At 39.4% G+C, this 26937-nt stretch overlaps 1 protein-coding gene across 1 annotated transcript; it reads right to left on the reverse strand.

The window, feature by feature from the left end:
* Positions 1 to 423: 423 nt before the first annotated feature.
* Positions 424 to 25353, reverse strand: plekho2 (pleckstrin homology domain containing, family O member 2). The gene is made up of 7 exons (XM_062391179.1): positions 25056 to 25353; positions 12267 to 12395; positions 12000 to 12122; positions 4350 to 4454; positions 4133 to 4231; positions 3363 to 3674; positions 424 to 3264 (listed from the first exon to the last, which is right to left on the reverse strand). The coding sequence occupies exons 1-7, from the start codon at positions 25062 to 25064 to the stop codon at positions 1963 to 1965; spliced, it is 2079 nt and encodes a 692-aa protein (XP_062247163.1). The 5' UTR covers positions 25065 to 25353; the 3' UTR covers positions 424 to 1962.
* Positions 25354 to 26937: the final 1584 nt, after the last annotated feature.

Below are 26937 nucleotides of genomic sequence, written 5' to 3' on the forward strand. Positions count from 1 at the left end.
AGTCTGTCATTTAGCTATAGGAAAATCAATAGATAGTTCTTGATGAATTGGAGTGAATCACGCTAAATAGCTCTAGGATGACTTTGCCCATATCATGGTTGCATTCTGCTAATGTGTGCTGATTGGTAAATTAGGTATTTAAGATCTACTGTGGTCTTTAACTTTGACCTTCCTCTATTCCACTCGAAGTCTAATGAAGTTGAATGATTATATAAGGTAGGACCAGGAAGGTGATGATTGACCTACAAGTTAGCAGGTTTCATCTAAAAACAGATCTTTCTTAAAGACAACAAATCTAAGCATAAATGATACCAAACCCACAGTAAAACATAACAGACAATATAGTGGAACAAATGTTTTCTTTCATCAAAAAATCTTCGGGATCCTTTCTTAAGGTGCAATTAAATACATAAAACTCGGACAAATAGTTTCCCTTTCTTTATTTAAGAGACAGAAAAGTATATCCAAGAGTACAAAATGATATCAAACGTTAAAAAATATTCTGGCCATTTAGGGCATGACATTAATTCTAAAATAGTTAAAACGACCATTACCTCTTACAAGATCTTACAAGATGTAATGGTCTATGTAGAATGCAGTGCTTTGATCATAATCATTGGCGTTATCATGTCATTAGAATGAAAATATATATTGAAAAGTATAATTAAACAAAAAGAAAAAGGATTTCGTTGGTACATTTCTTTCTCAACAAACAGCATGTGCTGTAGTGAAAATATGTACAGTATAAATGCCCTATTCAAAGTATCAACAGTTTTGTAATTTGGTTTTAATGTTTAAGTACTTTTTAGTTCTAAATGAAGTTACTGTCGTTACGTAATTCTAATGTTACCTTTCAAGTAAGTATTATTGTAAATGTCTTATATTCACATAGAAAAAATAAATAATAGTCGAAAATTAAGCACTTCTGCTCAGCTGCACAGAAAGGTAAGCTAGAAATAATTGCACTTAGTTAATAATGAGCAAACTGTTTCATGTGCCATGACCATTAAAACAGCCATAAAAAAGGTCCATTAATTAATCATTTACTAAGCCCTGAGCCATTCAGCTAACATTCCTAAAGGCAGTCTTGCCACTCACATAGAACATATGCAATTTACAGTGATAACAGTTTCAAATTTAGTTTTCAGAATTCAATTTTGAATCTGTAACTTGCAGATGCACTGAACTCCGGAGATCATTTTATCTGGAAGAGGTTTATGTATCAATCCACTTTCTATATACTTTGTCTGCCTGGCCCCCAAGTATGAAATTCATCAGAAAGTTTGCAGGAGATCCCCTGCTGGATGGACCACGACAGTTGGAGGGTTTGATGATGCTTCTAACAAACAACAGACGCAAAAATGAAAAAACTAAAAGCGAATAAACATCTCAGGATGAAAAAGCCGTGCCATTTGGTAGAACACACACACAAATACGACAAGAGAGCTTGTGGTTAGGGTCCGATGCTTACAAGGGACAGGCTTTTAGGATGGATTTGAATACATTTCATTCTACCTCAGGTAAAATTAGCAGGGTATGTGGGAGAGATACATTTCCCTAATTTGATAAATTGAGGGACAGAGCTCCAGACTAACCTCCACACACCTGGGAAATAATAAAAATCAAATGAGTTTGTCAGGAATGGGACCCTTTTTAACCTGTAAACACACAAAATGAAAACATTCCACTACAGTCGTTAGGAACCTAGTTAGCTGTACATGCTGATTATTGAAGCTTATAATTTGACCAGACACTGTTAAATCTGTTCCTCGCAAACATCTCATGTTTGTCTGTTTGATTTTTCTTAGCCTTTCCAGATTAAAAACTATAGGTGAAGAAATTCTAAATTGAGCAGGGCTGCTGTGCATATTTTAATTTGCTAGGCTACAAGAGAAACAATAACTATCCATGTGAGGGGTTTAGAAAATGGTAAATTCCCTGTCAATCCGCTATGACTGTCATTCACCAGCTCTTTCTGTAGATTGAGTTCTTCGCTATTTTCAGCTTTTTGACCTCCCTGAGCACATGGTCAGCTTTCTTTAATTTCTCCATGGCCTCGGCCAGCAGATTCTCTGGCTTGCCCTCACCATCACCTTTGTTCTTGAACTGCGACATTTTGCTCAGGAGCTCATCCGTCTTTTCCATTTCCAGAGCCACTTCAATCTCAAGTTGCATGACGTCATCTGTAGGAGATGAGTTGTTTGGAGCCAAAGCTATGGTATGTTGTCTCACCTGAACACAGATTAAAGAGTCTGACAGCAGATCTCCAATTGAAGCTGACCTGACCTTGGTGGAGGGTTTGAGAGGAATTGTGGGCTTTGAGTGTGAAAAGGGAAAGACCTTTGATTTAACTTGAGGCTTGGCTATATCCTGTATGTTGTATGAATGTTGTCCAGATATCTGAATGATATCCTCCCTGGCATCTAACACATCCAATCCAGACTGGCTCCCTCTCAACGAAGCTGTGGTAGCCGCCAGTGTGTCTTCACTTCCAGAGCCTTCACTGTCATTGTCTGAGTGCTGACCGCTGTCAACTGATTTTTCCTCTGCCTTCCTTTTCTTCTCCCCAGGTAAGTGACAGAGCAGTGGACTCAACTTAAAACTGTCAGTGTATGGTTCATCAGAAGAGACAATTGAGGGCACTTGATTCTTGCTTATACACTCTTCTGCTTGAAGAGAACTGTCGAAAGTATCTGGGGCTGTTGTTGGCTGACTTACAGTTGGCTTCTCTTTTGAATCTTGTGTGTCAGACTGAGCAGGTTCCTCTGGTATGTTCTTGTGGGTTAAAAGCGGAGAATGGAGAATTACATACTCCCTTGATGCTTCTTCAGAAACCTGTTCTTCTGTGCTAGGACTTAAATCCCCTTTTATGTTCTCCAGAGCTTCTTTGAAAATTGAATGACCATCCTCATCTGTTTCTATTGCTGTTCCTTTTGTCTCCTTTCTAGTGTCCTCATCCTTCTTCTTATTCCCATCTGCTTTGCCTTGAACCTCTTGGTCTGGAATAGGTTGAGAGGGCTTCTTCTCTTTTGATGGGGGGGTAGGAGGTTGGGGGTTTAGTCTGGATTTTGATGGTTCTTTGAGGCTGCTAAAGGGGCTTCCGGAGCTGGGTTTGTTGGGTGGGGTTGGTGGTGCATCTGTTATTTTCCAGGCATCAGGACTCTTTTCAGACATCTTCTCAGTGTTGCTCTCCTCTGTAGCCTCCTCAATAGGTGTGATAAAGGACTTTGCCTCTTTAGATGGAGGCATAGGCGGCTTCAGAACCTTAAAACATGATTTGATGTTAAAGACGAAGTTATACAAAGACATACAACAATATTCTGTACTGTAAGGTAAGTAGTAGAATATCTTATGATACAGACCCTTTTCTCTGAGGCCTCATCCTTATCAGGTTCTTCCTCGGGTACTGAACTGGGTTTAAGGTCTTTGGTAGGAGGCATTGGAGGTTTGATTATGTTTTTCTTGGGACTATCCTCTTGTTTAATCTCCTCAGCACTTGACCCGGACTGTTTGTCTTCAGCATCAGTGACATTCAAAAACGGCATTAAGACTGTGATGGCTTCTTTAGGGGTCTCAGTACTATCAGTATTGGCATGATGGGTCCCACTAGGCATTACAGTATCCTCCAGATCAAGATCCAAATGTAGGATACCATCAGACGACATAACAGCTACCTAGAGGGCAAAAAGATGATTCAGGCGAGACACTTATTAAAGCCAATATATCTTTAATTGTCATTCTCTCAAAAATAGGCCAAGGAAGAAAACATGGTATGAGTTTACTGAGTTTCTCTTTTAAATTTAATCGATTCCACAGAATACAAAAATAACTAAATCAACACGCAGATTCTTTCTCACACACATACTGTGACAGCTTGACTTTTTTGACAATCAGTGGCCCTGAGAAATGTGATCACAGGTGGACATTGCTATGTCCTTCTGTTCAGACCAGGCATTAAAATGTGTCCTGAGTGTGTCTCATGTAACCACATATTTTTGATTAATTGTTTAATTGATAAACTGTAGTGAGTCAAGGGACGTCAGCTTGATGTCATGCATCCCAGACCTCCCAATGTGGTTGGAGTGAAAAGATATTGAGAGAGAAAAATCTGGTTGTAACAACACACACCAACCTCTTTCATGTGTATCCTTGTTGGTGGCCGCCGGTTACGGTTCCCTTTAGGCCTTGTTCGAGTAACATGGTCTAAATTACTGCTTTCATCAACCTTCACCTTTGAAAACATAACACGCATTCATTAAGATGGTAACAGCTAAGTGTGTATAGAAAGGAAGGATGTCAATGAAATTAAAAGACAGTTATGTCTCTGTATGAATTACATGGACACTGACCTCATCAAAGACTTTGTTCTTTGCTCGATTGATGCCTTCAGTAAAGGATTTGATCCAAGCTTCCTTCTCTTCTGCTGTTTGAGCCTGGAACTTAACATCAGTGACCTGTCAGACACATAACAGAGTATAGTCATTTAAAAAACACAGATGATGATCAGAAGGTAAAATGCATAGTAGATATTAGGGAGAAGTTACCAAACACCCCTTTCATTTTCCAACTTTGTATGTTTTTTTCCCTTTAAATTTTTGTTATTAGTTAGAATTTGGAAGTACACTGTAATACATACATTACAAATCAGTGCTCCCATAATTAGTGGGTAGCATAGGAAAATTTAATTAGTACAACAACTATTGAAGGATATCAGGTAAGGCTGATCACGATCCAATCCCTGTTGAGGCCCAAAAATGAAGCGGATAATAAGTGGAAATCCAAAGCTCCATTTAACATATAGTTTTCACACACACAGACACAATATATAACATTACAATTCATTTAGCTGATGCTTTTATCCAAATCGACTTACTAAGTGCATTCAACCATGAGTGTACAAACCCAGAACAACAAGAATCATAGAAAAACACACACACACACACACACACACACACACACACACACACACACACACACACACACACACACACACACACACACACACACACACACACACACACACACACACACACACACACTTCACACGCTTCACAATTTGTCTTAAGAGGCTTAAAGGGATAGTCACCCAAAAATTGAATTCACTCATTATCTACTCACCACTATATGATGATTGACGGCATCTTTTTAGCCTAAATGTCTGCTGGTATAAACGCGAGAAAACGCAGCTCCAGAGGAGGATATCATAGGACATTTAGGATAAAAACATTGCGTTAATGATGCCACTTCGAGTAGAATTTGAATGTTGGGGCTTACAGACACTTTGATGACACCACAGGAGCAGTATGGAGGCATTAAGTTTCATTCTATAATTTTTTTACATTTGAAGAATTGTATTTGATTTGGCTGCAACGCTGTTTACGCCTGAATCTCCATAAGTCTTTTGTGGACACTTCACCCACCCCTGAATTTTCCTTTTTTGGTGAACTATACCTTTAACAAGATGCGACACACTCTGTCATTAACCCTTGATAACAGTACCTCAAACCCTAAAAACTACCATCAAAAACCTCGAAACTTCAGAGAGAGCTACATGTGAGGGTTCCATCTCACATGAAGATTCTCACCGATAGATTGCGCATTTAACTGAACGCATTCCACAAAATAACACTATTTACAACATTGAATAGAAGAAATGCGAAATAGTCTGTATTTATAAACGCTTTTTCTAGTCTTGATGACCAAGATTCAGTTACAGTACAGTTTGCCATTCACCCATTCACACACAGTCAGTGATATGGGTCAGCAAATTTTTTGTCTTCTATATCGGGAAATTCTGGGCTCAACATCTTGGAAATCACATTGATATCCTTAAGCATGCTTAATGTTTGGTTAATTGATTACACTGTTCAGGGTTGATTGATAGGTATAACTGGGTGTCATCCACATAGCAGTTAAAATTTACATAGTGTGTCCAGATAATGTTTCCTAGAGAAAGTGTTGAATGCTGTACTAAGATCTAACAGAACGAGGACAGACACAAATCCCTGATCTGAAGCTATTAGAAGGTCATTAATGACCTTTGCCAAGGCTGTCCCCTTGCTATGATGAGCTGGGATCTATCTAAGATACAAGTTGTGGGTTTAGACAATGAGATAATTGAAGTGTTTTCATTTGAACTTTTGTTTTTTTAGCCTGACGTTGTCAGACTCACAGATACAAAGAGAGAGAGAGAGGGGACTACGTATTCTCTACATAGGCTTGAGTGGAGAATACGTAATTTACCCCCGACACCCGACATTGAACGGAGCAAACAGCGAAGTTCTTCAACATGGATGACATTAAATTAATAATTGAAGTGGAGAAGTACAGTGAGTTGTATGATCCTCGGAACATGTTGTATAAAGACAACACCAAGCAAGACAAATGTTGGGACGCTGTTGCTTAATGTTGGAGCAACAAGTAAGTATATGCTTTTAATCTACTGGATCAACGGGTGATATTATTAGCGCTGCCCGGCGGTTCAGCGTCGCTTCAGTGTCCGGTGTGAACAGCCCAGTGCCGGCGCGATAGGGATTAGCGCAGTTCTTTGGCGTCGCCTCCACGTTCTCTGTTCCTCTTTCAAAATGAATGCGCTGTCTATGTCTTCTAAAACCGACTCAATGGCAGCATCTACACATCTGAGCTCTCCAGCGGCAGGCATGTTTGTTGAAAACGAATTCAACCCAAGGGCACTTTGATGACGTGGTTGATTACGTTACCGTTGATCATCTGTCCATCATTGTATAAAGCCCGCCCTGACAATGTGATTGGCCCGGTCGGGCATAATTTCTCCCCAACGGAGCGACTCCAGACCGAACTTCCCGACCTCAAATGTTGTGGGTGGGGCTAAGTTCGTCTGGCATCCAGGCTATTTTTTTTTTTTATCATTCCTTAAAAGGTATAATTTCATTAATATCAAAGCATAATATAATAATGTATTTGGATTTATATTGGATTCTGTAACCCTATATAAGCGATTCTTAAATCTAGTCTTGAGTATTTATTTTGGAGAAAAAAGTATAGTCCCTTTCTTTTGGGTCGAGGGTTCTCCAAACATCCTTCAGCCTTATTTTCTTAGCTCTACCTCTCATTATTTTAGCAGCTTGATCAGAACTATGTTGCCTGTCACTTTATGTATCTATAATCCATAATAAGGTTAGTTATTGTTATCCCACCGCTTTCTGAGACTATTATTTCAATTATCTTGTTGATTTAATCAGGTCCTTCTTCAGCAGGATTGTAAAAGTTAATAAATGAATTTATTAAGAAAGTGACTTACATGAAGTCACTTTTATTAAGAAAGTGACTTACATGAAGATTAATATCAATCAATCAATCAATCAAATTTTATTTGTATAGCCCATATTCACAAATTACAATTCATCTCATAGGGCTTTAACAGGGTGTGACATCCTCTGTCCTTAACCCTCAGCAAGAGTAAGGAAAAACTACAAAAAACCCTTTTAACAGGGTAAAAATATGTAGAAACCTCAGAGAGAGCCACATGTGAGGGATCCCTCTCCCAGGACGGACAGAAGTGCAATAGATGCCACGTGCAGGAGAACATCATCAATAATCAAAGTCTCTAGCAGCATTGATGAAGCACAGTCCATGCTCAGCAACCATCTAGACCACGGTCCACCATCCAGACCAGACGCCACTTCAGTCCTCAGTCACCGTCCACCGCCGCCCACCAGGAGGACCCATCACAAGCCACCACTGCGGTCCTGGTCCACCGCCCGTGCCCAATGCCAACGCGACACAGGGTCACCAGCACCACGCGACACAGGGCCACCAGCACCACGATCAGCCCACATGACTCAGAATCCGCCACACTGGATCCAACACCGCGACCCCCGGTGCGCGATCCACAAACCGTAATCCATGGTGCGGCCACAGAGGCCCTGGATCTGCGGGTGATAAAGCAAAGGGATTCCGGGGAAGGGGGATAGGGATGGAGAAGAGGAAGGAGAAGCTGGAAAGAGAAGCTCCGTGTGTCATGTGTCATAAAATAGAACAAGTAACGTTCTGGCGCACTAATTAGCTCTAACTATAAGCTTTATCAAAAAGGAAGGTTTTGAGCCTACTTTTAAACGAACAGATGGTGACTGCCTCCTGAACTGAAAGTGGTAGATTATTCCAACAGCCGAGGGGCTTGATGGCTAAAAGCTCTGGCTCCTACTCTACTTTTAGAGAATTTAGGGACGACAAGTAGGCTTGAATTCTGGGAGCGGAGTGCTCTAGTGGGTTTATAAGGTATTAACAGCTCTTTAAGGTATAAAGGCGCTATATTATTAAGGGCCTTGAAGGTGAGGAGGAGAATTTTAAATTCTATTCTAGATTTAACTGGAAGCCAGTGTAGCGATGCTAATATTGGAGAAATGTGCTCTCTTCTCTTTGTTCTCGTCAGGACACGTGCTGCAGCATTTTGGACAAGCTGTAGAGTCTTTAACGACTTCCTGCTGGAGCCTGATAATAATGAATTACAATAGTCCAGTCTCGATGTAACAAAGGCGTGGACTAGTTTTTCTGCATCTTTTTGTGAAAGGACATGTCTAATTTTTGAAATATTACGCAAGTGGAAAAAAGCGGTCCTAGAAATTTGTTTTAAGTGACTATTAAAGGATAAATCAGGATCGAAGATCACTCCCAAGTTCCTGACTGTTTCATTGGAAGCAAGGGCAATGTCGTCTAGCGCAGCTATATCATTAGATAATGCATCTCTAAGGTGTTTGGGGCCAAGTATTATAACCTCTGTTTTGTCTGAGTTTAATAAGAGAAAATTGCGGGTCATCCAGGTTTTTATGTCCTTGAGACATGTTCGAAGTTTAGTTAATTGATTACTTTGTTCAGGTTTTATTGACAAATATAACTGGGTGTCATCCGCATAGCAGTGGAAATTTACCGAGTGTGTCCTGATAATGTTTCCTAGTGGAAGCATATATAATGAGAATAAAATTGGGCCGAGCACAGAGCCCTGTGGAACACCATGATTAACTTTGGTGCGCACAGATGACTCATCATTAATTTGCACAAATTGGGAGCGATCAGAAAAATACGATTTAAACCAGTTAAGGGCGGTTCCATTAATGTTAATTAACTGTTTTAGTCTTTGTAATAAAATTTGATGGTCAATTGTGTCGAATGCTGCACTGAGATCTAACAGAACGAGGACAGACACAAGTCCCTGATCTGAGGCTATTAAAAGGTCATTAGTGACTTTTGCCAAGGCTGTCTCTGTACTGTGATTGGCTCTAAACCCCGATTGAAAGTCTTCATATATATTATTTTCCTGGAGAAACTCACACAGCTGATTGGCTACCACTTTTTCTAAGATTTTAGAAATGAAGGAGAGGTTAGATATTGGTCTGTAATTGGCTAAAACCTCTGGGTCTAGGGTGGGTTTTTTGAGTAGGGGTTTGATGACAGCTATTTTAAAAGACTGTGGTACATAACCTGATGATAATGACAGATTGATAATGTTAAGTAACGAACTATCAATTAGGGGCAGAATGTCTTTAAGTAATTTGGTAGGAATGGGATCTAAGATACAGGTTGTTGGTTTAGAACCTGAGATTAATTTGGTAAACTGATCACGGGTGATCAGAGAGAAGCTGTCTAAGTAATGGGTAGGATTCTCAGCCGTTTCTGAGATCTCTGTTGTTGGGAGGGTATTAGTGCCAATTGAGGGCAGGAGATGGTTGATTTTATTTCTAATAGTTTGAATTTTATCATTAAAAAAGGTCATAAAGATATTGCTATTTAGGGATGGAGGAATATACCTGGTCATTTGTAAAAAATTCAGCTCTTCAAGTTCTAAATTTCATAATGTGTGTATCCTGTAAAATAGTTGTTGTAGTAACTTTCTGCACTTAATTGGATTATTAATACCATACACATTATAAGATTATTTTTAATGTTTTCATTTGTTGGAGGGAGTTAAAATGTGAAGTAATCTAGCTTTCCATTTATATTTCCCATCATCAAAGTGGTCTTTGGTCATATGAAAAAGTGGATAGCAAAAAAAAAAACATAACAAAACAAAACATTTACTTCCGAAGGTGGCAGTCACTATAAGACTGCCTGGTCAGTGCAGATGCCCTTATCATAAAGAGGAATCTGGGGCTATACCCCAATTGATATAGTAGCAACAGCTTCTCTTATCTAAAGGAACAAGATTAATTATAGAGTACGTTGCTATGAATTGTACCCACCCCACGCCAATACTAAGGTGACCTATCTTTCATAATTTTTCTTCTTTAGAGCCTTAAGTTAGAAATATATACATAAATAAATAAAAATACATTTTATATAAAATGTATTATTTGTAACCATAGTGAAACAGTCTTCCTTGTCAGGTTTTCACTCAAATAAGAAAGTTAACTAAATATTGCATAACCCTTTAACAGTTTTCAGCTTCTTCAACACTTTGTAAGAAAAAAAAATTCTTTTAGTACCATGTCTTCAAAAGTAAAAAAAAAAAAAGAAGGAAAACGAGAAAGTGAGAGAGAGATATATATAAATAACTGGGGCTGAAAGAAAAGTTGTGTTCCGTAATTGAATCACTATTTTTCATTCACTCACTAACTATTGCTACTTCATAGAGAAAAGGATTCAGCTATATGTAGGCTATTTGTGTTTGCTTGTATGTGTACGTATATACAGTTTGGATTTTTGTGCGCATTTGGGATAGGTTCTGTCCCAGATACCATTTTGAGCTATAAATCAAGCTAAACATCCCAGCTCCCTCAGTAGGTCTGCAGCAGTCTTTTACCCAGCAGGTGTGAAACTCCCCTGATGCCGCCTTAAGCATGAAGTGCTGTGGCTGCCTCCTTGGCTGAATGATAGATCTGTGTACGATCGTCTCCAAAAAGTAGCTTTCCTGGGTAGATGAGATGGGATTTCTAACGTTTCTCACAGCTCTTTTCCTATTGTGGCATATTAAATTCTCTTTTTTTATCATTGAGATGAAAAGTCTTCCTATTTCCCTCATACAGTATTGCTTTCTTGTCCCATGCGTCCCAAGTAAGAAATTGAATGACAATAGAGCCTGTTGATGTCCTGCTATGTGTAGGTTTTCTCTGCTTTGATCGATGCCCTGCAACAATATTAATTTGCTCTGCTGGGATCTCCAGTTTCTCAGATACCTTAGGAAGTTGACCATATCTTGTACTTAAGCTTCCTCCTGGTGGATCCTTATATATTATTCTGTCTATATTTATTTTCCAAATATTCCAATTTTTCAAAAATTGGCTCAGTGCTTCAATATTTGTCCTCTCTCTTAACTTCGAGATGCCTTCTTTAGTCTCGATGGAGCGTTGTTTAAATCCATAATTTATGCAATTTCTTCTTTTACGGTCAGCATCAAACCTCCACGACAATTTTTTAGCTCTTCCTTCATGTTATTCATGTGGTTTGTTTATTGCCCCTGACATTTGTCCCTTTTCTTCTAAATTCTTATCTCCGATAGAGGGGTGGGTGAAGTGTTTGATAGTGATACTTCAAAAAACTTTTGGAGTTTAAGGGGTAAACCATCTTACAGCCAAGGCGAACTCTTCTTCAGACCTCTTCTGCCCTTGGGGGAGAGGGTATCCGGTTTTCCAGTGTACAAGTGTGTACGTCAACTGTTTCCATACTAGTAACTAGTTCCAAATTAGAATCAAATGGTAGCATTTATGTTCAAATAAATACAACATGGGTAAAATCTTAATTTTAAAGGTTATTTTTTCAGCTCCTTCAGTTTTTCATGCAGGATAATGTCTTTGCTTCTCAAAAGTACAATGTTTTTGCTATCTTAACACTTCACCCATTTTTTTACAATATTGGAATCGAAGCTTTGAATCGACAAGCAGAATTTAAATCAGAATAGGAATCCTAAAATTCAAACAACACCCCAACATAATTGCTCTTTTTAACAAGTTTGAGCTGTTGTATTTAAATATGGTCTAATTCTATCTGATAACTTGACATGTTCTACTCTAAAGCACCTCTCATCTCACCTTATTTCTAGACTTGATTGATCGAATCAGTATCAGTCTGTGCCTCTTCTTGAAGGGGCTCTTTAGTTCATGACATCTGTCATAGTTTTCCAGGTCAATTCTCTCCACGCACTTCTGGAGGTCCTGCAACACAAAGTGTGGGTGCATGCGATTGTGACAGTTTGACCCATATTTTGAGAGCTTATTGAAACACAATATAAAATGATAGTAAAATAGTTACATGAACTAGGCAGCAGAAAAGTGAGAGTGGTAGACCTAAAAGTGTACCTCATTTTCATACACTACAATCTCTGTCTTTTCCACATGAATATAGCGGTCCTTATAGCTTGCCAACAGTCTGCCAGGAGCCTTCTTCACCCAACCTGCCAGATCCAGGAACGTTGGCTCTTTCACACCCTATAATGACATAGAGAAAGCAAATCACACAGTAGTAGTGACCAGCAGAGTGTACATTGTTTTATTGTTATTGTTACTGATTTGTATTGCACAGTATATTAGATGGAGGATATTGATTTGATAATTTATAACATACAAGGATAACATTATTTTTTTTTATCCATATATGACTTTGACATATGATTTGTAAGTTTGATCTAAATAATATAACATGAAAGGTATCTCTGACTGAGTATGATTGACTCATATCACTGTATGTATCAAATTATTTAAAATTGCATAATTTTACGTAAATTGTAGTATTTTTAAATTGATCGGAAGGGGTACTTGATCAAATCAAATTTTGAGATTGAGTAAGATTGAGTAAATGAAAGAATTGGGTCTCAAAGAACAAGCTCAATATACCAAAGTTCAGTTTAATTGTGACCTTGCAAAAAATTTTACAAAATTTTTAAATGTGGCAATGCCGGCGAGCTAGTTCTGGCAGGCAACTCGAGCTGCGCTGCGCCAATCATGTTACATACATCATGTTACATACATCATGTGACATATATCATGTGACATACCTCAATCTCCACAACCATCTATAATACACAACCACCTTATCAGGTGGTCAATTTAACCAGAGAGATATTTCCCATCAACCCCTCTTGCTCGCACTGCTACTACAGTATTGCTACCTGTTGCTTCAGCCCCTCCACCACCCCAGCATCCACCTGTAGGCTCCAACGGGGGGTTACAAGTATTTGCTCATCACTCCCATCATCATCATCATCATCATCATCATCATCATCATCCTGTGTAATCATATGGGGGAGTGATTAAGTTGGAGCCTAGACGCCAAACACTAAATCTGTTGTAATAAATATATTACATGATCGAACGTGAGTTGTCTGACTGAACTGATTACATGCGTTAAACAAGCTTCCTTAATTTAAACCTTTTAGAGTTTTGTAAAATGCACATGGTGATGAATAGCCTGAACGAGTCACAAACAAGATATGAGACTTCATAAAGATGGAGAGGGTACAGGAGCATCAGTCAACTACTAAACATAAGTTGTAACACAATAAATAGCAGTGGTTAGAAGGTTTTAATATTAATAATAGTAATAACGACTTTATTTGTATAGCTCCGTTCAATACAAGTAACAAAGTGCTTGACAAAAACAATAAAAAATTCAGAATACAGAAATAAAAATCATAAAGATACAAATAATAAAATTCCTACATACCACAAAAGATTTTTATAGAGATGTGTCATAAGAAGTTAGATAAAACAGGTAACCAATTCTTTTAGTCTAATTTCTTAGGGCAGATTGTTAAATGGTAAATGGTTTTGTATTTAGTGCTTTTCTAGTCTTGATGACCACTAAAAGCTCTTTACAGTACAGTTTTATATTCACCCATTCACACACACATTCATACAGTGCATCTAATTGCAGCACGTTGTTATTCTATGGGGGGCCATTCAGGGTTCAGCATCTTGCCCAAGGACACTTCGTTATGCAGATGGGTCAGACTGGGGATCGAACTGCCGACCTTCAGGTTGGAGGACGACCACTCTACCCCTCAGCCACAGCCGCCCGAAATGTTCCATAGTGTTAGGGCCCTCACAGCAAAGGATATATATACTTAGATTTTCAGCTGAGAATTTTGGAATGGTTACTAATGCTTTAACAGAGGATCACAGACTGTGCGTAGGGAGACAAAGATCTGAAATATAGTGAGGGGCCAGCCCATGTCTGGTTTTAAAAGTTATTCGAATAATTTTAAAATCCATCCTAAAACAAACTAGGAGGCTAAAAGGGTTGATGTGGTTTGATTTTTGGGATTGTGTCAAAAGCCAAGCGGCAGCCTTCTGGAATAGTTGTATACAATGGAATTATTTCTGAGTAAGACCACTACAAAGGAAGAGGGCGAGAATGATTTTTTTCCTGGTCAGTGTGAGGGATAAAAGATTTAATCTTGGCTATGTATCTTGAATTATAAAAACACGATTGAACAACCTTCTTAATATGGGGTGCCAAGCTCAGGTTATTGCCAAAGACCACACCTAGACTTGAGAAAGTCCGCAGAAACTTGGAAGGCTCTCACATGGACATTTGCGTTCATTAGTATGCAAGTGTAGGCAAGTGAGTATTTTGACCATATCATAATTTGTATGCATATTTTCCAACTCCAAGCTGTATAAACGTTAATGCCTATTGGATTTAAGCAAATCAGTTGATGTGTATTTGTGTAATGAGGGAGGGTGTGGCCTAAGGAGATCAACACCCTGTATCAAGCTGGCATAATTATTAGGCAGCTTCTTTACCTCAGGCAAAATGGGCAAAAAAGAGATTTAACTGACTCTGAAAAGTCACAAATTGTAAAAAGTCTTTCAGAGGGATGCAGCACTCTTGAAATTGCTAAGATATAGGGGCGTGATCACAAAACCATCAAATGTTTTGTTTCAATTAGTCAACAGGGTCGCAGGAAACGTGTTGAGAAAAAAAAGACGCAAATTAACTGCCAAAGGTTTAAGAAGAATCAAACGTCAAGCTACCAGGAACCCATTATTCTCCAGCACTGTCAAATTCCACAACTGCAACCTACCTGGAGTGCCCAGAAGTGTACAAGGTGTTCAGTGCTCAGAGATATGGCCAAGGTAAGGAAGGCTGAACCTCGACCACCACTGAACAAGAAATATCTGAAGTCAGACTTTTCACATGTTTTACGGAATGATGAGATGAGAGTGACTCTTGACAGACCAGATGGATGGGCCCGTGGCTGGATCAGTAACGGGCAAAGAGCTCCACTTCAACTCAGATGCCAGCAAGGTGAAGGTGGGGTACTGGTATGGGCTGGTATTATTAAAGATGAGCTAGTTGGAGCTTTTCAGGTTGAAGATGGACTCAAAATCAATACCAGAACCTACTGCCAGTTTTTAGAAGACACTTTTTTCAAGCAGTGGTAAAGGAAAAAGTCTGCATTTTTCAAGAAGACCATGATTTTTATGCAGGACAATGCTCCATTGCATGCATCAAAGTACTCGGCTGCATGGCTAGCCAGTAAAGGCCTTAAAGAGGAAAGAATAATGACATGGCCCCCTTCCTCACCTGATCTAAACCCTATTGAGAACTGGTGGGCCCTTCTTAAACAGGAGATTTACGGTAAAGGAAAACAGTACACCTCTCTGAATGGTGTCTGGGAGGCTGTGGTTGCTGCTTTACAAAAAGTTGATCGTCAATAAAAAACGGACAGAATCAATTATTACTTATATCAAAAAGAAGGGTGGCTAAAAAGAAGGGTGGCTATATTGCGCACCGATTTTATTTTTTTTATCTCAGAAATATTTGTAAATTTTGAGTTGTTTGTTTATTATTCTCACTTTAACAGATGGAAATAAACAAGTGCGATGGGAAGATTTTAATTTTTCTTTTAGTTGCATAATAATTCTGCACACTAATATTTGCCCAATAATTGTGCACACATAGATATTCTCTTAATAAAGCCAAAACCTCACATTTATTTTCTTAAATATTCACGTTTGAGGTTTATTAACATTTTGGATTGACCGAAAGCACTTTAGTTGTTCAATAATAAAATGAATCTGTCAAACTGGTCAGAGCTGTTTTGATTCCACATATTATGTAGCCAACTACTTGCTATTTGTCTATATTGTAAGGACTTGATCTTACTATTTCAAGTGACCTGAGGGAATGTTTTTTGTGATGTAGTTCTATGCAAATAAATTAAATAGAAAATTGTATAAATGTGTGTCATATCTCCAATGCAGATTTGACAGTAATTAGAAGCTCAACATATGATGAATTATTTCAAAAATTTTAAGCATTAGTTGCTAAGAATTTTTGTCCAGGTCTAAAATCAAATGTAAACATGTGATATGAGTTAAATTCCAAGACCTTGTTTAAACTGTGGTGTCAGCGCAAAAATAGTTAGTTGTTAGAGAAGTTGGGCTGGGGCCTTTTACCGTCAGCAGCTCTCACTTCTTATCAGACATTTTCATTTCTGCCTCTTACAAATGTCATCTCACCTCACACAACAGCCTCCTAACCACTATCTGTGCTCTGCTCTGCACATTAGCTGCCTACATGATACGTATCTCTATCACTACTAGTAGTCTCTGCATGGTGCTGTTGAATTGTATATGTGTTTTTAGGCATTTAGGGGTGGCTGTGGCTCAGGGGGTAGAGCGGTCGTTCTTTATCCAAAGGGTTCTAACCAGAAGGCAGTTTGATCCCAGTCTAAATGCCAATATGTCCTTGCACAAGATACTGAACCCCAATAATGGCTATGTAAATTATATAATAAATTGTGCTGCACATGTGTGAATGGCAAAAACTTTACTGTAAAGCGCTTTGGGTGTTCATCAAGACTAGAAAAGTGCTATATAAATAAAGATAATTTACCAGTTGAAATTTTTAGCCCAGAGGGTTCAAAACTTTTCAGCGGTAACCCCCACATATTCAGTAGAGATTATTTCAGAAATTACATTTGTCTTGTGGGTTATTTCTATATGCTTGTTATTTGTCCACCTCTTTCGATTTTTAATCGTGTCCGAGGGCGATGAGCTAATGACAGCCTGCAGTCTTTCCATATGATTTGAAATAGAGTGCATTTTCACATTCAGCCTTTTCCAACACAATATGGTAAGTTGAGCCTTGTAGCTTATCCCTTAATGAACCTGGTAGCTTGATCACAGGCAAATTTTCTCTCTGAGATATCTATTGTTGCTTTAATGTATATTTCACACCATCCTCAAAACTAATCGGCGGCCTTGCAGGGAACAGAGTACGAAAACAAATATTGTTGTCATTTATCACCCTCATCCCTTCAGAGTAGTTTTTAGAACCCATCAGAGCATCAGGGGCAAAATGCAAAAAGAAGAAATGGGAACAAGATCCCAAAAGTTGTGAGCAGGCAATTTATTGAAAACAACAATTTAACTGAAGTAGGCTGTTCATCAGCTGATCCAAAATTTAAGACCACAACTCAAAAAAAAGCTCCACCATTATTGTTGATCACTTCAAAAATTCGTTTTGGCATGCTTGATGCAAGTGTTTCCAAAAGGCTAGTGCGAATGTTGCGCCAAGTGGTGAAGATGGCCTCACGAAGGGCATCCACTGTCTGGAACTGTAGTCCATTTTTGTAAACTTCCCTTGCCATCCATCCCCAAATGTTCTCAATTGGATTAAGATCAGGGGAACACGCAGGATGGTCCAAAAGAGTGATGTTATTCTCCTGGAAAAAAGTCTTGGTCAGACGGGCATTGTGAATTGGAGCGTTGTCCTGCTGAAAAACCCAGTTGTTACCACACAGACGAGGGCCCTCAGTCATGAGGGATGCCCGCTAGAACATCTCCACATAGCCAGCTGCTGTTTGACGCCCCTGCACAACCTGGAGCTCCATTGTTCCATTGAAGGAAAAAGCACCACAGATCATGATGGCGCCCCCTCCACTGTGCCGCGTAGAAAACATCTCAGGTGGCATCTCCTTGTCATGCCAGTAACGTTGGAAGCCATCAGGACCATCAAGGTTAGATTTTTTCTCGTCAGAGAATACAACTTTCTTCCACCTTTGAATGTCCCATGTTTGGTGCTCCCTTGCAAAGTCTAAACGGGCAATTTTGTGGCGTTGAAGGAGACGTGGGCTTTGAAGACGTTTCTTGTTTTTGAAGCCCTTCCTTCGCAGATGCTGTCTAATGGTTATTGGGCTGCAGTCAGCACCAGTAATGGCCTTAATTTGGGACGAGGATCGTCCTGTGTCTTGACGGACAGCCATTCGGATACTCGGATTATGAGAGGCCTTGTTTATGCAGTTCAACAATCCAACCACGTTCAAAGACGGTGAGCTTTTTTGCCTTTGCCATCAAGAGATCTTCACAGTGTGATTACTTGACAGGAAATGACATGGAATCCAAATTTTTGCACAGATTTTGGCTTTTAAAGGCTGTGGTCTTAAACTTTAGATCAGCTGATGAACAGCCTATTTGAGTTAAATTGTTGTTTTCAATAAATTGCCTGCTCACAACTTTTTGGCTCTTGTTCCCATTTCTTCTTTTTAGATTTTGAAACTCTACTTAGAACCTTTTTTAACTGGTCTTAAGATTTTGATCAGGAGTGTACTAAGCTTCCCCGAGCTTGAGATGGCTCCATCGTATTTATCTTTACACATTTCTTTTCAATTTGACTGTGATGTCTCAATGTTGGTATACCTTTTGTTTCAATGTGCAGCAAATGTTATGTAACAATAAAACTGATAAATTTGTGGCTTTTTTTGTGGCTTTAAAGAAAGCTCAGTTTATGCTGCTTGGCACAAGTTGGAAGACCAGAGACATTTCATTACAATGGCAAAATATTACAAGGGGCGGGAAGATATTGGACCATCTGCCGTGGTAAAAATAAGAATATCACACACTGGTTTCCACTTTCACTGTAACTGCAATTATTGTGCCTCAACTTTGAAAACAGCAGTGAAGCTGTGAAGAAAGAAATGCCTAACAAGGAGGGATGGTATTCCAGAGAGAGAGAGACGGATATAAATAACAAACTACTTTATGATAGAGTGATAGTGAAGCCAAATTCTCAACCGAAAGACAAAGCAGCATCACTGTGCAGTCCAGAAAAACACCCTTAGGTACAGAGTGGCCTATGCATGCCTGTTATATGGGTGAGAATGGAAAAAATGCTTGTTGAAAGACTTCGGTATAGAGCAGGGATGACCACAAGCTTGAACAGAGCGGCAGTGTGTATCATGTAGTAAGTTTTGAGGATCCAATTTTAAACTCACACAGGAAGTTTGCTCTGTGTTGAAGCGTAAACCTAACCCAACCTTTAACCAAACTTTGTTAGATACAAATGTTTTGCAAAGACAAACAGAAAGAGTTATAAAATAAAAAAAGAGACACACCTCTGCAGTCAGACATGTGTTTCTTATTAAGTTTTAGGTCATTGAGCATCAGGTATTCATACATTTTCACACTGACCTGCCCAGCTTGAACTCAGCACAAGCTTCACTGGAGCTCACACTTCATCCAAACTCACTCCTTACTTCTTGAACAGAGAGAAAACAGTGGGACTGGTTGAAAGTGTGTTTAAACACAAGATGCCATCAAATTAAAGCTGTAATGATGAATTTCTAACCCTAAAAATTGTCAAGTTTAAAGATTTGAGAATATGCTGCCATTTTAGTGTTGCTGCCAGTGACAGAAAAATGTGCTACTGATATGATAAAGGTTATCCACACTGTGCAATCCGAATTATACAGGCTTATTCATTAGACGCCAGTGCATTGAAATTCCTGAGGAAGTGAATCATTATTCACCACGTGAGCCTTCTCAATCCAGCCCCATGCTTTACACCATCCTTCTTACTTGTATAAACCTGAGACAGAATGTCCTCTGTTCAACATATCACATGACACATAACAAGCGGAACTGAAAGCTCTGATGTGTCTGCTAACAATAGGGTAAAGAAATTGACAAGAATTAAGTGCTTTATTTTAATACCATGACAATCTGTCAGAATGAAGATTCTCATAATGAAAGCCTTTGCACATCAACGACAATGCAAATAAACAGCACAAAATAGCAAATCATCATGAGGTGAATTTCCACCAACCCAGCTGTTTACATTAAGCAACACATATTTTGTAAATACATTATTAGGAAAAGAAATATTGTGCCTTGGGAAAAGGAAGATGTGATCAAAATCTATGCGATGATAATCTGGCGCTGCCTTTACTTAATAAAAATAAAAAAATATGAAAAACATTGGAACACGAAAGAGGAAACTGTAAGGTTTGAAGAACTGCTGCAACACCTGAAACCAAGATAATAGTTTTTTCTATACTCAGTTTGTGTAAACAGTCCCAGCTCTGCATATTCTTTGACAGGAGCTGGGTCACCTTTTGCTTGGTCCTAGCTTCAAGTTGACTACACCATATCATTTATAATAAATAAATAAATAATTATAATGTAATATCTGTGAGCAATAGCTAAAGACAAAGTTATTTAATAGATCAACGGATAAACTTGATAAAAGAGGAAGCTCTACTACTTCTACTGCTTCAAAATGTGTCATTGTCAACAGCGTGCATTCTAATTGATTCAATGTTTACATGATGGAACATCTACCTAGGTCCAAAAAATTTAATTCTTCTGCTAATTTGAAAGCTTGCATTGACCTCATACAGGTTTGAAAAATATTCATACTATGCAAAATATCGTGCAAAGGCCTTGAGACATGAAGATTCCACTAACAGTGGAAACTGAATACATTCTGAACTCTTGAGCGTAATTGTTGTTTTAATCCCCCGATTGTGGAATTCACCCTCCCCCCCAATAAAAATTCTCTATTTTCAAATATCTAGAAAAGGTAAAAAGCATTCATGACAGAAAATTCTAAGGAAAATTCTAAGAGCCTCATCTCAACTACCACCAAATAGATTCTATAAAACTTTGAATAGTCTCAAAGCGTCCTGGGAGCAGAAGTTCATGTGTAGCTCTCCATGTGTAACAGCTGGTGTCCTGGTATCTCCTCCATGCCCTTGAGATTGCGCTGGGAGACACAGCAAACCTTTTTGCAACCCCACAGATGGATGTGCTATCCTGGAGAGCTGGACTACCTGTACATCCCGATTGGGCTGCAGGTACCTTCTCATTCTACCAGTAGTGACATGGACACAAATCTAGAGATGAGTCAGTCAGGAAGGAAAAGGAGCAACTGTCTGTTGCCACCACATCCAAAACCATTACTGTAGCAGCAGACCATGCCATGGGGCTCTCACCACAGCAGCCAGAGACGAACCATTCAGGTTTTACCATATTTATTTAAAGACCACACACGCGAGCTAACATATATAAACCAACTTAAAGGGGCTAGCTCAGCACTAGTGTCTCTCCTGTGTTATCCTGTGTGCTCGGTCCTGGGTGTCTTGTCCCCTGAGGCAGCTCCACTGCTTGCTTTTATTCCTGAGGATCAATCAGCTAACAGCGCTCACCTGCGCTGATTGATTCTCCGGTGTAGGAGAAGGTGCTCTCCCAGCTACCTGCACATACCCCCACAGTTAAATTCAGGCCAGGGAGTCATACATCCTTACCTACGTTCCCCCTCCTCTCCCATCCCCATCAGCCAGGAGAGGAAGCCAGCCTGCAAACTGAGGCAACTGATAAATGTGTATTGAAATACAATAAAAATTCACATCAATTAGAATCTTGAATCTGGAGGTACATATTTCTATCTCGATTAGACCAAAATAAAATTGAAGAACTGCACCATTGATCTCAAAGAAGTCAGACTATCGCTTTCCGCTGCCTCAACAACAGCAATGCACCAAGATTGCAGCTGATTGCAGGACCAACTGCAGGACCAACACACTAATGTTCACTCGTATGTGGGACACTTGTGTCATACTTGGCAGGTCTTTGTTTCAGGTGTAAGAGAGAACCCCAAGGATGAGTGACACACAGATGGTGACATGTCCCAGTATAAAGATGGATAAAGATTGAAAATATAAAGAGGTATCAAAGATTGAAGCAAGCAAATGTTACTTTACGATTTTTATTTCATTCCAAATAAAGCCCTTGTTTAGTACCAACAAAAATGTTACATCTTCTAGAGAATTTTTTCTCAACTTTCAATTTTTTAAGACTTTTTGTCACTGCAACACATACATGCATTCACTATTGAGAACTTGTATTTGCGTCATTAAGGAATGTTCCCAGAAATTCTGACACACACAGATGCATTGTGTGGCAGGGGCCTGGATATCAGCCTGACACATAATGTGGTTGTCTGTTTCATTTTTGATAAATGGGAAAGGCAGACTTGTCACACTATGCACTTTACATTAGTGGGATACCAGGATGACTCATACAGCAGGGACAAATGATCAGCACCATTTCGTTGGGGTGAAAGATACAAAATGTGCAGCATGTTTGGAAGAGGAAAAGACAGCTGGTTGGAGAACATCAGCCCTTCAATATGGCTTAAGAATTTAGAGTACAATATCCATACAAACTAAGTCGTTCAAATTCTGAATTCTACTCATCTTTTGAGTCAGGAAATACAAACTATACAGACTTTTTCAAAAAGCCCACACAGCGTTGGTTATGTGTCTACTCTCATGCCACCTGTTGTTGTGGTAATACTAGTGATTTTTAGTTCACTTGCGATTTTAGTCTTTGCCCAAATTGCAGAAAAAAATACTAAATACAATTAATTTAGCAGTCATGTAGTGTACATTGCTAAATGAAATTTAATTTCTGTATTTCATCAATGAAGCACACATTGCCTAACAGACTCCAGTTAGCAATGTTTACACACTTGTATTATCCTTTTCAATAGTTTCTCACTCACTCTGGGAATTCCCAGCCAAACTTGACATCATTTGAGTTTTATTCAAACACTGCAACTTGTTTCATATTGTCACTGTCCCTGTTCAAAATCACTGTGATATTGTGATAACAAAATAACCCCAAGTTATGTTTTGGAAGGTTTTCTTTGTCTTTATGATTTAAATTTATCACACCATAATTAAAGGAAAGTCTAAGCAGAAAAGATTCCACCACTTGTTATTGTAAAGAGGGATTTCAAACACTTTGTTGAGCAGGCTTTTCCACATGATTTGTTCATTAGTGACATCACTAGGTTATGCTCCATTCCTGTTTTTCTCTAAGACAATTCTCTGTCATTGATGTATTTGATGCCTTGGCCTCGATTGATCCAAAGCAAACTACTGGCTGCACCAACATTTTCTTTAACCCACATTTTAACCCAACTATTGTGTCAGGGATTATTCCTAGAGTATGGAAGACAGATAAGACCAATTGCATGCTATTGAACAGATCCCAATTCAAACCCCCTGAGTTTTAATATCAGTACACAAACTTGGATTGAAATTAAAAGAGTTTAAAATTAGAAATATCTGGGTATCTGGCTGGACGACAAATCTTTTAAAACTCACATAATGGAGCTATGGGAAGAACCTGAAAGATAAATTGGGTTTATTTTATAAAAACAGGCAGTGCTTTACTTTCACAAATGGATTGCAGATTGTGCAGGCAACATTTTTGTCAGCACTTGACTACACAGATGTGATTTAAATGAATGGTGCTACACAGGCACTCAAGCCACTGGATGCTTAATATCACAGTTTGCTAAGGTTTATAATGGGTGACAGTTATCAGACCAATCATTGTACCTTGTAACAGAAAGTAGCGTGGCCTTCATTTGCCACACGTAGGAAACAACACAGTCTTGTTTTTATTTACAAAGATATGCTTAATAAGCTACCATTTTATTTATCATCCATTTTAAAAGTTAGAAATATGGATCACCACACTCGTTCTCAACAACATATTACCCTTGACAAACCCTACATAAACACGGAACTGGGGAAAACTGCATTCAGATACCACACTCCTCACTCATCCAGAATGCATTGCTGTCCTGTCTCCTAAACGGTGGAACAAGCTCCCCAATGACATCAAGGACAGCAAAAATCACTATCTTAGTATCTTATCACTTTTCTCAGACATTTTACTCCTCCGTATTGTAATTTGTACTTGTTTATGGAAATGCAGGGCACCATTGTAAACGAAAGCTCTGCTCTCAATTGGTTATACCCTGTCTAAATAAAGGTTATCTATCTATATATCTATCTATCAATCTAGAATTAGGGGAAAGTCATGTTACAGTTCAAATGTGGGCTGTTGCAGGGTTTATGAATCTATTTAGTCTGGAATGTACAGTTAGTCATTAAAAAGTAGATAAGCTTTATACAAGAAAAATAAATGCTACATTAATGAACAGATTCTGGATAGAGTGTCAGGGCGCCAAGATAATTAATGTTTTTGACCAGTGTTATGCTGGAAGGGAGTGGTGTGTTCCCTGCATACTGTAGGTGACAAAGTAGGTCTCTCACTTCCTTTTTCTCATAAGTTTACTTCCTTGAAATGACAAACTTAAATCGAAATATGCAGCCGATACGTATCATCAGTGCACGTTCTGTCAGTTGACAGTCTTTTATAAAGATGTTGGCATCAAATGCCATGTGTTTCTGTAAACAGATGTACAAATCAAACAAATATCATGGCAATAGCCTGTAATCTGATGAGGCATCTGTTATAAGCCTACACCAACGACAATATTGCATCACAATTCAATTGATTATTTACAAACAGAATATGTAGACATGTATTCGATAACTGATTCCCCAAAGCAGATATGAACTATTATATAAAGGTTCTGTTAATATCCCTGCGTTGCCCTACAATAAACTGGCACATTGTAAAAGAAGAACTCGCTTTTACTAGCGGCCAGTTTTTGTCATGGAACTCGACCAACAAGTTGATGAAACGGATTGACAGGTGGGCAGGTGCAATTTTTGCCACATCGTGTTGACTTTAGAAGATTGCAGCAGACCACCTGGTACCGCTTTAAAACCCCAAAATAAAGGCAAAAACATTCTTAGGTACGAGCCTTACTCTGTCGAGTTGGAAAGTATTTTACTTTATAACATCATTCCCTGAGACGCTCGCTGTCCCTCTCAGTAAAACATGTCATATCTAAGAGCTGACATCACCGACATAATGCAAACCGCCGTACATTGCCAAGCAGAGTAGTAACACAGTGTGGTTAAAGCCACTACTCACATCTTCCATGATAGAGGGCCAAAATCCGTTATGTGAGTTATGACTGGCCTGAAATCCGTCGACGTCGCTTTACCCTCGGCAGAAAGTTGTCGCTTCTCCCGGCAGCTGACACATTTCGAACAGCAGACGCAAATGACCGAAATGAGGAACTGTGTGGGCCTTATGAAAACAAGTGTCGTCTCTTTTTCCTCTTTGGCCGCAGAGAAAAAAAGTCGAAGAAAAAAGTTTGCTTTCCGGTTGATGTGTCTTTACACTCTTCAATCGAAAAGTCAGCCGAGGAGGAGCAACACAGTCGCGCGCACGCACGCACACACACACACACACACACGCACGCACGCACACACACACACACGATCGATTGAGACTGATAGGATTGATAGGAGCTCAGCTGCAGCCTTCTCTCAGCTTCACTTTTCATTAGATACCCAATACAGGGCATGTTTCTGGATCTTCACGGTGTACCTCACCATGCTTTTCACGTCGCCTTCTTGGAAGCTTTCACTGACTGATGAAGCTTTTAGTGCTAGCTGGTAGGCTCTCTCTTGTTCCCTTCGCTCATTTACGCCGGGTTCACACCGGACGCGGAAGCGACGCCTAAGCGTGGCGTAAGTGCAGCGCCAAGCCTTAAAAAACAGCTGGCTCCCATCCACTCCCATGTTAAACCGTTGTGCTGGTCACACCGGACGCTGAAGCGCTGCGCCAAGGCAGATGGGTGAGAGAGGGGTTTGAACTGGCAACCTTCTTGTTGGAGAGCCACCACTCTAACCACTAGGCCACACCGCCCCAGATCACGTAATTAACCCTCGAAAACCGACATTTAACGGAGCAAACAGCGGAGAAGATCTTCAACATGGATGATATTAAATTAAGAATTGAAGTGCAGAAGTACAGTGAGTTGTATGATCCTCGGAACATGTTGTATAAAGACAACACTAAAAAAGACAAATGTTTGGACGCTGTTGCTCAATGTTGGAGCAGTGATATTACGAGCGCCTCCCGGCGCTTCAGCGTCGCTTCAGCGTCCGGTGTGAACAGACAAGCGCCGGCCCGCTAGGGATTAGCGGTAATATAATTCGCCGTCGCTTCCGCGTCCGGTGTGAACCCTCGATTTTTGTAGATGTAGACCAATCGTAGTGCCAGGGCTGCCCTTTAGGGGGCGCTAGTCAGTTATTTCGGCACGCCCATTCCTCAAAATCATCTGAATATCTTCAGGGGGGGCTGTTGATACACACATGTAGTTTGAGTGAGGTTGAACCTTGAACACCGAAGAAATAGCAATTTCGTTTGTTGAACTTTGATACCATGGCATTAATAATCTGCATGATGGAAAGTCAGAGTAATCTTAGGCCTACATTATCAATGTCTTGAGACCAATTTGACACAGTTTGACATGGTTTCGCAAAGTGGATGAGAAGAAATACATCCAAGTGTAAGACCTACCAAAAACAAGACATTTCCTGCTGCCACCAGGGAGCGCTGTGATTTTAAGTCACGATTTCTTTATATATTTCTTCAGGGCGCGATTCTTGTCTTACATGTCTAGTTTGGACTTGATTGGACCAAATATGTCCAAGATACAGAAGCTTGTGTTTTGATGGCGTTTCATCAAACTTTGGCCCCATGCCACGGTCACATTTATGGCCATATTCAGGTCAAATCCTTTAAGTAAAAACATTGTGCTGCAGTAGCAGCTCCTGTGCAAACCATATTGTTGAACTGAGAAGCTAAATATTGTGCATTAAACAGATTCTTGTAAATATGAATTGATACAAATGTGAATATGTGCATTGAATTGATAAGTTGCATAAGTGCCTTTCTTCGTGTATATTTATGCTCTTGCCCAGAGGTGGGGCAAACTGATCAACAGGTTCTGTTGTGGAAC

Source organism: Platichthys flesus, chromosome 1 (genome assembly GCF_949316205.1).
Source record: "Platichthys flesus chromosome 1, fPlaFle2.1, whole genome shotgun sequence".
Taxonomy (NCBI): Eukaryota; Metazoa; Chordata; class Actinopteri; order Pleuronectiformes; family Pleuronectidae; genus Platichthys; species Platichthys flesus.

Excerpts from the sequence above, each read along its gene's own strand:
- plekho2 (XM_062391179.1), bottom strand. Across the intron at positions 4,232-4,349 it reads AGAACAAAGTCTTTGATGAG|GTGAAGGTTGATGAAAGCAG; the intron begins GTCAGTGTCCAT and ends ATGTTTTCAAAG. Across the intron at positions 3,265-3,362 it reads ATGAGGCCTCAGAGAAAAGG|GTTCTGAAGCCGCCTATGCC; the intron begins GTCTGTATCATA and ends TCATGTTTTAAG.